Raw genomic sequence first — 11,906 nt, 5'->3', positions numbered from 1 at the left:
GACCGTTAATTAGCTCGACATATTGCTACAAGATCCTCATTATGCGAACGCATTAAACACAGACCTCAACTGCCATCTTGTTCGTGAGAAACTGCAACAAAATTCATTCTTTTTCCAACTTGATTCTTATGCACAATGGTTAGCAGACATGTTCACTAAACTCTTTAACTCAGACCATTTACATAGCTTTATCATAAAAATGGGTTTGACATCTATATGTCTTCCGGCTTGAGGGAGGATATTAGATAATAAACATACTATATTGTTAGGTATACTAGTATTGCTTTAGTTGATCGTAACTAACTTCTAATTTATAGTAATTAATATGGTTATTTCCTCATGATACTTGTATCATTATATAACATACTGGTAAGAGACTTGTGCGTTCGTACGGGTCTAGTAAGAACAACAAAATATGAATTAAATATAAAATAAAAATTATATAATTGTGTTTAAGAAATGTATATTATAAAAAATATTTAAAAAATATTTAAAAAATATTTAAAGTAATGCTTAAGAAATGTATATAAAACATATAAAATTTAATTAGTTTCGACTCGTCGAAAATATATATTTTAGTAGAAAAAATAAATGATATAATTAAGTAGTCATCTACCTGTGCATTCGCACGGGTAGCACAATGTCGTTATAAATAGTAAATAAATATAGTATAGTGATAGTTAAGGAATGTATATAAAAGATATACAGATTAAGTAGTCTCAGTCCGTAGAAAATATATATTTTAATAAAAAATCAAGGAAATAATTAAGTAATCATCTACCCGTGCATTCTGACGGATCGCACAATATCGTAATAAATAGTAAATAAATATAATATAATGATGATTTAAAATATATATATAAAATATATACAAATTAAAAAGTCTCGCTTCGTCAAAAATGTATATTATAGTAGAAAAAATAAATAAAATAATTAAGTAGTCACCTACCTGTGCATTCGTACGAGTCGCACAATGTCATTATAAATAGTAAATAAATATAATATAGTGATGGTTAAAAAATATATATATATATATATAATATATATATTAATTAAATAGTCTCATTCTGTCAGAAATGTATATTTTAGTAGAAAACATAAATGAAACAATTAAATAGTCATCTACTTCTGCGTTCGCACCGGCCGTGCAATACTGTTATAAATAGTAAATAAATATAATACAATGATGGTTAAGAAATATATCTAAATGATATACAAATTAAGTAGTCTTGATTCGTCGAAAATGTACATTTTAATAGAAAAAATAAATAAAATAATTAAATAGTCATATACACGTGCGTTCACACGCGTCGTGCAATATCGTTATAAATAGTATACAAATATTATATATATATATATATATATATATATATATATATATATATATATATATATATATATATATATATATATATATATATATATATAAGTTAAGTAGTCTTGTCCTGTCGAAAACGTATATTTTAGTATAAAAACTAAATAAAATAATTAGATAATCTTCATACGAATCACACAATGTCATTATAAATAGAATAAAGTGAATTTTAGAAAATATATATAAATTTAGTAGTCTCGGTCCGTCAAAAATGTATATTTTAGTAGAAAAAATAAAGAAAATAACTAAATTATCATCTATCGGTGCATTCGTATCGCATAATATCGTTATAAATAATAATAATATAATAATATATATATATATATATATATATATATATATATATATATATATATATATATATATATATATATATATATATATATATATATATATATATATATATATATATATATATATATATATATATATATATATATATATATGTATATATATATAAGTTACGCAAATAAAAAAGAAAAAATATTTAAAATTATAATTATTTTCAAATATTAAGTTAATCTACGCATATGTTCGTATGAGTCGCACAAATATAATTTTTTTCTGGGGAGTTCTTAGATTTTTTTTTTCAAAGTGTGTATGCGGAGTTTAGGAGTAAAGAAGTATATCATTCTATATTTTTGTTACGAAACTTTAGATATGTGGTTGTATTTTACTGGTATAATTACTAATTAATTGACATATCTTATGCCTTCTTGCAATATAAGAAAAATGGACCTTGGGAGTAAAGAAGTATAATTAGAAGAATACATTATCTTTCCATGTTAGCATGTGAGAATTCTTTTTTAAAATAATCATTTTTTTAAAAAAAATCAAAAATAATCATTAATTCAAAAAAAATACTAAAATAACTAGTTTTTGTAGAGTATGCGTCAGGTGAATTGGCGCACCTCCAATGCAGTAAGAGGAGGCGTCAATAGCATTGACGCATGCATTTGGCTCCTCATGAGGAGGCGTCAATGCTAGTGGCGCCTACATTGGGCCTCATGAGGAGGCGTCAATGCTAGTGGCGTCTGTGTATTTGGTTGGTGTATGCGTCAATTCATCTGGCGCATACACCCCATGCTATTTGTTTTTAAATTTTTTTTAATTTTTTTTAATTTTTTAATTATTAATTATTAATTTTTATTATTTAATAAATAAGAAATAGTAATGGAAAAAAATTAATTCATTGATGATGTAATAATTGGTTACATTGGACTGACAATAAACTAATGACCGACCCGATTATAATGTCTCCCTGTTCCACATCTCAGTGCGTCAGTTTGTCTCCGAGGTCTCCCACGATTTTCTTGAGGTGTTTGTGGTCTTTGTGTGGTGACTTGATCGAGCGATGGCTGGTTGGAAGGTCCGACGGAAGTTCCAGCGGTATTTGACAGATGTGTCATCATTTGCTCCCAATATCCGGAGGGACTCTGGCCAACGGCGCTTCCGTAATAGAGTTCGGTGCCCATGTCATCGTAGTTAGGTCGTTGGGGTTGGGTGAATTGGGAACGGTATAGTTGCCCAAATTGGGTCATTGATTCGTTTTGGAAATGAAGCAATTGTTCCTGGGGCGTACTATATTTAAACAATGGTTGGGTGTTATGTTGATGGGATGTTTGGGTGGTCATTGGTGGGGGCTACGATGAAGTGACTCATATGAATCATCTGGGCTATAGACGATTGTGGTTGTGGGGTTTGATTTTTGGTTTTGTGTTTGGGTGGGTGGTATGAATGGACTGCGATGTTGGATAGTTGGTTGTTGGGTGGTTGGCATGAACGGGTTGCGATGTTGGGTGTTTGATTGTTGTGTGTATGTGGTTGGTTTATGTTGTGTGGTTGATTATTGGGTTTGGGTGGGTTCACATTGGTGTTGGATGGTGAATTGTTGTGGGGCGTACGATGACGAAGCAAGTTGGCGTGGATCCATCAAATAATGAGGCTCAGATACAAATTGATGAGTTGTTACCGACCTAAACCATGTCATATATTGTTGAGTAGGTCTTGCACCATGGATGACTGGTTCGTTCAAGATGTGTTGTCGTCGATTCCTCCATTGACGACACATCTCTTTTGCAAAGTCTCTCCAGTCAGAATAATCTCATTGTGCATCAACCCTTTTTTGATGCCAATTCCCCAAACACGTGGGAGACTCTGGAATTTGTTGTAGCATGCCGAACTGCAGTTTGACCCGGTCACTCTGGTGCATTTCCACTGTAGTGAATCGGATAATCGGTGTCTTCGTTGTCCAAACTGCAGCATCGTCATGGTTCACATCATGATCCAGACTCATATATGGCCTCCAAAAAAACTGTAAAACAATACGAAACGATTAGATGGAAAATAATTTGAGAAGTATTTTTAAATTAAAATATAGTTGGGTAGGATTATTACATCATCATGTCCAATGTGGTCCAATAGATTGCGATAGACTACAATAGTGTGTTTCGGACACCTGTTGTAGTTCATTCCCCTTACTGACCACCTAAGATAAAAAAGAAGTGAAAAATATTATTTACTATTAACTATAATATAAAATATAATTAACTAAATCGTAAATGCTAAAGTGTTAGACTTACTTGGTTGCAAACGGGAACACGAATGGGCGCTCATTTATCGGGGCGAGCGACGGCATTATTGACCAACCCCAAGCTTGAAGCAAATACGCACATGAAAAAAAATACAGGTATTCTTTTTTGCAGTTCTACACATTGCACTATATAGATGGGGCAACACAGCTGAACCCCAACTATAAGTGTTTACCTTATTAATGTTGCGTAATAAAGGTAAATACATTATATTTACAAAATTACCTGTACTTTCTGGAAACAAAAAATTACCAAATAAAATCATAATATAACACCAAACTTTTATTATTTTCTCATACTCGGTTGAATCGTCGGACAATACTATACTGGCATAATATTGTTTAAGGTATTTTAAATTTATACCTTGCCCCCTTGCTTGACCGGATGTGTCTCCCTCAGTTTCGTCGTTTAACAAAGGGGAACCAAATAATTCATTGCAAATATTGTTGTCTTGGTTAACTCTACCATTCACTGTCTTTCCATCTATATGGAGACCCAACAACATGTACACGTCTAATCGCATTTGCCCTAGTTGAAGGGGAGATTGCTAAGGGATGGAGTTTTTTCCTAAGAAAACTCCGATTGCACGTTGCACCTCAGCCTAACTTATGTTTGATCTCCGACAGACACCCTTCAATCATCGGTGCATATAATAACATTGGTAACGGCTGGAAAAATCCTCCTTCGACGCATGTGTTATGTATTAGACATATTGCTCAGAATTTCATGTGGGACATCAAAGATAAGACGTTGCGGAAGAAGGTTGTAAATGCAGGTTACGCATTATCAGAACCTTCTTTCAAATATTACCGCGAGGAAATAAGATTGTCAAACGAAGATGCGGTACGGTGGATCGATAGTATTCCATTAGAGAAGTGGACTAGGGCATACAACAACGATCAGCGTTGGGGTCACATGACAACAAATCTTATGGAATCAATGAACTCTATCTTCAAAGGTATCTGTAACCTACCAATAACCGCTTTGGTGCAGGCTACATATTTCAGGCTAGGGCCGTTGTTTGAAACCAGACGCTCAAAATGGAGTTCAGTGTTGCAATCTGAACAGTTGTTCAGTGATGCTTCAATGAAATTCATCAGACATGAAGTTGACAAAGCAAACACACACGTGGTTACGGTCTTTGACCGAACTAAAGGTTGGTTTAGTGTTGCCGAGTCCATGGATCATAATGAGGGCATGCCGATGGGACAGTACAAAGTCGAACTAGATAGAGGTTGGTGCGACTGCGGAAAGTTCCAAGTCTTTTGTACCCCCTGCTCTCATGTAATTGCGGCATGCTCAAAGGTTCGAATCCTACTTGCTATCTGAAGTTTACAAAGTCGACATCCTTTCAAATGTTTATAAAATTAGTTTTTCCGTAGTGGCAAAAGAGAATTATTGGCCAGAATATCAAGAGGACATCGTCTGGCATAACGAAGTTATGCGAAGGAAGAAAAATGGTCGCCCAAATAGCACTCGGATTCGAACCGAAATGGATACGGCGAACAAAATGGTTAGACTATGTAGTTCATGCCGTCAGCCAGGTCACAATCGTAATAACTATCCTAGTGTTGGAACGAGCACAACCAGATAAATTTACATGTACCTCTATTGCAATGTATGAAAAACTAAATTTATTTCATATTAGACGTCTGTGACGAAAGTACCATTACATAAACAGTAACACAAATAATTATAACACATACAATACAATAACTATGCGATTACAACCATCAAAACAATTTTGAACATGTAATGCATCATCCTACGAGCGTCTTGGTCAGTCTTAATATCCACCCATTCATGCACTTCTCCGTTTTGGTTGAACGTGGACACAAGCCATTATATTCTTCTAATCCATTCACCCTCTCCAATTTCTCCCTCTGATCAATTGTACAACGTCCGATTAAGACGTTCAAACGTATTTGTGTTCCAAAGTCGAATCTGTATCGGAGCCGCAACGGCGGGAAATATTACATCAGCGTTTTGTTTCTGAATGTATGCAGACATTGTTGAAAAAGAGAAAATTGAAATTGATGGTGGTTGAACTAGACAAATTATGGTATTAGGAGATGAGTTTGAGTGAAAAATATTGTATCCAATGCGTGATATTTATAGAGACGGAACATCAATTGTACAAATCCAATGCCTGAGGGATTGACGCCCACAATGAAATGCAAGCAGACGTTAGATGAATTGGCGCCCACACAATCAAGCACACATATGCGCCAGGAGCATTGGCGCCTCCTCATGAGGGCCCAACGCAGGCGTCAATGCTATTGGCGCCTCCTCTTCATGCATTGGGGATGCGCCAATTCATCTGACGCATCCTCTTCAAAACACGGTTATTTTGGTAATTTTTTTGAATAATTGATTATTTTCGATTTTTTTTTAAAAGAATGGTTATTTTAAAAAAAAATCAGTATGTGATGTATTATAATTAGAATAAAAAAATGTATAGACACATGAGAACACACAGGTCGAATAATAATAATAATAATAATAATAATAATAATAATAATAATAATAATAATAATAATAATAATAATAAAAATGAAAATATTTTTTAAAAGCAAAAAGACAAACAAAATAGTTGAAGATATAAATATTAGGAGTTTGTCAAAAAGAATTAATTTATTAATCATATAAAATAAAATAAATTATTAAAAATATATAATGTAAAATCCGTTTGCATATTTAATAATAAATGGAATAATCTATTCATATTTTTTATAAATATTTAATACATAATAAAATAAATTAAATAAAAAGAATGACAATTTTGTGTTTTTCATAAGAAAGTTGTGTTTTTCATATATCATAATTGACTCATGCATTTTATCAAAACAAATATTTGTAGCAATTTTTAGTATAAATATTACTGTTTTATTATTATAAAATTAATTTACATAGGTATATAATTATGTGTAATTTCAATATATATATTTCTAATACTAAATTAAAATATATCATAAATATTGAATTATATTTTAGTTATAAATTAAAACTCATTTTAATATGGATCTGAGTGATTTATAAAAAAAATTATAACTATTAAATTTTATAGGTAATGTAAATTTTTTAATACGATTAATACGATTTTTAGAAATATGATCTTAAGATTTAATTTTAAAAAAAAATCGAGTGAGGTATAATTTTTTTTCTATTAATATTAGGATTTATGTTTGTATATATTACTTAACTTTATAATCATCCTCCCGTATAATTGTATATATTCTTAATATTTTAATATTAATTAAAACATGTTTCAATTTGCATATCATTAAAAATTCAATTTACATATTCTTAATATTAATTAAAAAAAATATTTATAGCAATTTATAAATTAAAACTTGTTTCATTACTTAATTTTTACTAAAAATACTGATTAGATTGGAATATTGCAGGAAATAATTAAAAATAAGAATAATTACTTAGAATCAACTTTTTCATTTTGAACAATTTTAGTTTTTCACATTTAAAACCCTATATTATTTCGAAACAAAATGAAGACATTATTATCATCTATTGAATAAATTACATGTTTTAAGATTTATATAAACAATATTTCCTAAAATATTTATTAATATAAAATTTGTAGATTTTTTTATATGATCCATACTTTAGGACCATTGGTAAATATGAATCCTAAAAATATTTTCAAAGAGAGACATCAATTTGCAACTTAAGTTTCTATTTTGCATCAATTGCACTATCAATTTCTTTCTGGTGTTGAAGATTTTTCCGGTAAAAGCTACTCTTTCTCTTTCTACAACATCCAACAAAAAGATTCTCAAACTTCATAGATACACTTCATACATACATGTAACTTAATTAAATTCTAATAAAAGGAAGAAATCTTTTTTGTTCTCAGTCATCTCAATCTGTAAACAACACAATGTTCAAAAAATTTAATCAATCAAAAGTTAAATCATCTTTCTTTCATCAGTCTTTTTTGTTCTCTGACGTGTCTTCTCTTTGATTCCATTTCAGATTTTTTGTTATAAAAAGATTGTTTAGATTGATGATGAAGAAAGGAAACATAGAAAAATAATGGAACTTCTCTCTCAACTAAAATTCAATATCTTCTTAAACTCAATTCCAAAAGTAAAAAAACACACATTCTCTATTCTCTATCAAAGCCATCATTCTTATAAAAGAAAAATGAAATTCAAAGAGCTAGAGAGTTTGTGAAGAGTTTGTCTAAACCATAGAAATTTATCTAATTTTAAACATTAACACCCAAACTCATACTACCGAATGTAATTTAGTTTTAACATCTATTTTACTACTTTGGAACCATTATTTTAGTTTCTACCTTTTGTATAAAAAAAACAATAGAAATAAAAGTGGTAAAAATTAAATTTAAAAGCTAGTGTTATATAATGCATAAAAACTAGATATGCAATGTGCTAATTTATAACTAGGAAAATCTGAACGAACTAAACCAAGCAAAAACAGAGTTAGAGGTATTCAATTGATAGCAACCAAATGCACAATAAAACTGAATATGGACCAAGCAACCAAATTAGACATATTTATCATAGACAAAGAATAATAAGAATAATAATGGGTCTGCAAAACAAAACTTTCCAAACAGGAAAAAAGATGGGGCATTTTAATTTTAATCTACTCTACTGTATATCTGGGGATCAGCCATACTGATACCAAATAAACACAGAAGTTCACAAAGGCAGGCTGCACTTTCAATCGCTGGTTAGAATAGATAGATGCCGCTCCCCCTTGAATGAAGTTCAACTCTAAATTATATACAGATTTCCCCCCCTAGATGATCAAAGAATTTGTCTCAAGAACTCAATGAATTCCCAAAGAATATCTCACTGGATAGTAGTAGACACACCAATTATCACAACCTCAGCTAGACCCTCCCAAGAACCACTTCATCTGGATGCACAAGCTACAACCTTAGCAATAAGCATAGACCATTGAAGGATTTTCTCATATCATCTCTCTCTCATGCAATTCCCAGGCAAGAGAAATTTGTACTTCTCTGCATTTTCCAGAAGGAAAGCAGGCAAGTGAACTGCAGAATATGAATGGGGTATTGGACCCATTTTACCAATAATTTCCTTGAAGGTGTACTCCTCCGGCAGCATATCGAATAGATCAGCCCCTTCGCATATTACTTTCTGAATTCTGCCGGGATTTAAATAGTGAGAGAATCTAACTCTATCATAGTGGCTGTAAGCTTTCATCTTAAAAATGAAATCACTGATCCGGCGGAAGCAAAAGCTGCAATGCCACCCAGCATCTGCCAGCATGTTGTCGGACTGGCGGTAATGAGCATATCTTGTCTTGCCAGATTGATACCTGTGAATCGAAGCTCTCCAGCTCTTATCATCCAGAAGAAACTCAAAAGAATAAAGATAATTCTTCAGCTGTAGATGCAAGACTGAAGGTACTTCATCGCACCATCTCAAGAGGTTAATAGTGTGAGCACTTGGTATCTCGTCCACATCAGACATAATCAATAAGTCATCATCTGTAATACCGGCAATCTTAAGGAGCTGATCCAATGCCACACGTTGATATGCCTCCTCAACAAATGGGTTTTCTCCTTTCTTAAATCTCCCACCAATAGTCCCATAAGTTAACCGGGGCTCAACAAATTTGAACTGCTCCCTATTGCTGTTGAACACCAGAGGCTTAGGCAATCCAGTAAATGTAGAGTTTGACTCAAGGAGCACAAATTCAGCTATATAGGGATACAGTTCTTTCCAACGCAAAGTAAGTATTTCTATCTCATTACTAAACAAGACAGCATCATAGACACGCCTTGGGTACTCACGAACTCCCCAGCCATGAAGTCTACAGAGATTCTCCATGGTAACATTGTCATTATAGTAATGAGGGATGACATTAAAAGACTTGGGTGGTTTTTCCCATAGTGGCCGCAGAAAGTAAGAGATCTTCTGTCCATGTATATATATTCCAAAGATGCACATTGGAACAAAAGCAAACAGGAATATATACGTTTTCACATCCAAACCGCGCAAAATGCAACGGATTCTTGACATACTCGAAGCTTGACTTGATTCCTGCAAGTTCAACGAACAAACAATATCAACAAACCATAAAAATCCACCTTCCAAAAACGCAACTTCTTAAATACCACAAAGACAAAAATTTCAAGAATTATATAACAAACACCAGAAATTCTAAACATATAATAAAGCCAGAGCTGCATCACAAAGCAATTAGAGACATGCCAAAAAAGTAAAACCAAAACTTATTGACATGCAAAAACCTTTCCCCTCTTCCCCCTCCAAAATGAACCTCCAATAATAGTAAGAACACCAAAAGAAAAAAAAAGGCAAAAAGGTGTATTCTTATGCGTTTACTTACAAACTTCAGAAAAAAGTTCAGCAGATTTGCTCAAATTTTAAAACCTGAAAAAGCAACCTTATTCCCGTACCCAAATTCAGATCAAGCACATCACATACACACACAACCCCAAAATATCCACAGCAACAAAACACAATAAACAACGCAGAGAAAAGTAACAAATCTGGACGAAATTTACATCAATACTCCACTATATCACTTTATAACAAGGTTCTTCTATTAATAAAAACATTCAATTGAAAATTTTCTATAATTTTCCAGAATCTTCACAAAACCCTAATTAAACAAAACGATTCATTGAAATTATACCAAAAAAATATCATTAAATCACAAAAAAAAATTAACAATGAAAGATTGATGATATACCTGACCACAAACATTGCTACACAAATCATCACTCTTTTTGGAACAGTAATTCCCTCCAGATTCCCCCATCATCCACCACATTTTCGCGTCTAGGTTTTCCACAAACGACAAAAAAATCCCCAAAAAAGCAGATCGAACCACCGATCCAAATGTCGTTTTAAGTTACTCGATCGCCGTTTACGCGAAGCGCTTTTCAATCGAAGCGTTGTTTGTTTCTCTCAAAAGGCTTAATATTAAAAAGAGGTTTATAGATAATTTCTACAGAAGAAGATGAAAATTAAGGCGGAGAAACTAACGACGTCAAGGTTGTAACCTCTCTGTCTCTTTGGAAAATGAATGGCGGTTTTCGGCTCTACACAGCTATCAACGAACTCAAAAACGTTCCGTTACAGAAAATATCGATGCTTTCGATTTTCTCTCTCCTCTGCTCTGTTCTTTTCTTTCTGTTGTGTCGTGTCTATGGGATATTTTTAATTATTTAATATTATTATTTAATATTTCACAAAATTCTCGATGCCGCTTTTGTGATTATGAATAAATAAATCATTACGAGTATTTATAATCCTGAGTCTCTTGGACACTGTCAAAAGTTTTCGATTTTCATTATCAAATGTAGGGGTAGGATCGTCTTTTTCGTTTTACGATACCATGTCGAGTGCGATTTCCCCACGCGTTGTACTACTGACTAGTTTACGACACTTGGCACTGAGCGCGTTGTTACGTATTTTATTTTATGATTATTATTACATCAAAATGGTAATGGTACTACTTTACTTTTTGAAAGGATGTTTGAGTAAAAAATAACTTTTTGAACGGATGTATGGTTTTTTCTTAAATAAATAAATTGATAAACTTGTTAGAATGTACAAAATTCAATAATATTAAAAATTATACTCTCTCCATCCTAAAATGAATAATATTTATCAATTTTTAATTTCATCTTTAATTTTTTTTAATATTTGGATATTTTAATACAAATATTATTCTCTTTCTCATTTACATTTTTCTTACTTATTATATATTTTAGTAAGTATAATTTGCGCACACCATAAGATTCTAGTAAAATTAACTTGGATCACCTTTATAATCGACAATCGACTTGTCGCCCGCCTCTTTAATCATTTTAACATAGTGAACAGAAAAGCAACAACTTCAGTCGATAGCAGCTTCGACGACGACCATGAGACCATAGCACATATGTGCACGAC

The 11,906-nt window shown here is 32.1% G+C and overlaps 1 protein-coding gene across 1 annotated transcript; it reads right to left on the bottom strand.

Annotated features, from left to right (window-relative positions):
• Nucleotides 1-8,477: 8,477 nt before the first annotated feature.
• Nucleotides 8,478-11,230, bottom strand: LOC127100931 (uncharacterized). The gene is made up of 2 exons (XM_051038241.1): nucleotides 10,699-11,230; nucleotides 8,478-10,025 (listed from the first exon to the last, which is right to left on the bottom strand). Exons 1-2 carry the CDS (start codon nucleotides 10,777-10,779, stop codon nucleotides 8,931-8,933), a joined length of 1,176 nt encoding a protein of 391 aa, XP_050894198.1. The 5' UTR covers nucleotides 10,780-11,230; the 3' UTR covers nucleotides 8,478-8,930.
• Between the last annotated feature and the right edge of the window lie 676 nt (nucleotides 11,231-11,906).

Source organism: Lathyrus oleraceus, chromosome 7 (genome assembly GCF_024323335.1).
Source record: "Lathyrus oleraceus cultivar Zhongwan6 chromosome 7, CAAS_Psat_ZW6_1.0, whole genome shotgun sequence".
NCBI lineage: Eukaryota > Viridiplantae > Streptophyta > Magnoliopsida > Fabales > Fabaceae > Lathyrus > Lathyrus oleraceus.
The sequence above is the reverse complement of the archived record's forward strand: the minus strand, read 5'-3'. Positions and strand labels throughout refer to the sequence as shown.

Coding starts and splice junctions, on each gene's coding strand:
- LOC127100931 (XM_051038241.1), bottom strand. CDS start 10,779: ATGTGGTGGATGATGGGGGAATCTGGAGGGAATTACTGTTCCAAAAAG. Junction 10,026..10,698: donor GTAGCAATGTTTGTGGTCAG/GTATATCATCAA, acceptor TTGAACTTGCAG/GAATCAAGTCAAGCTTCGAG.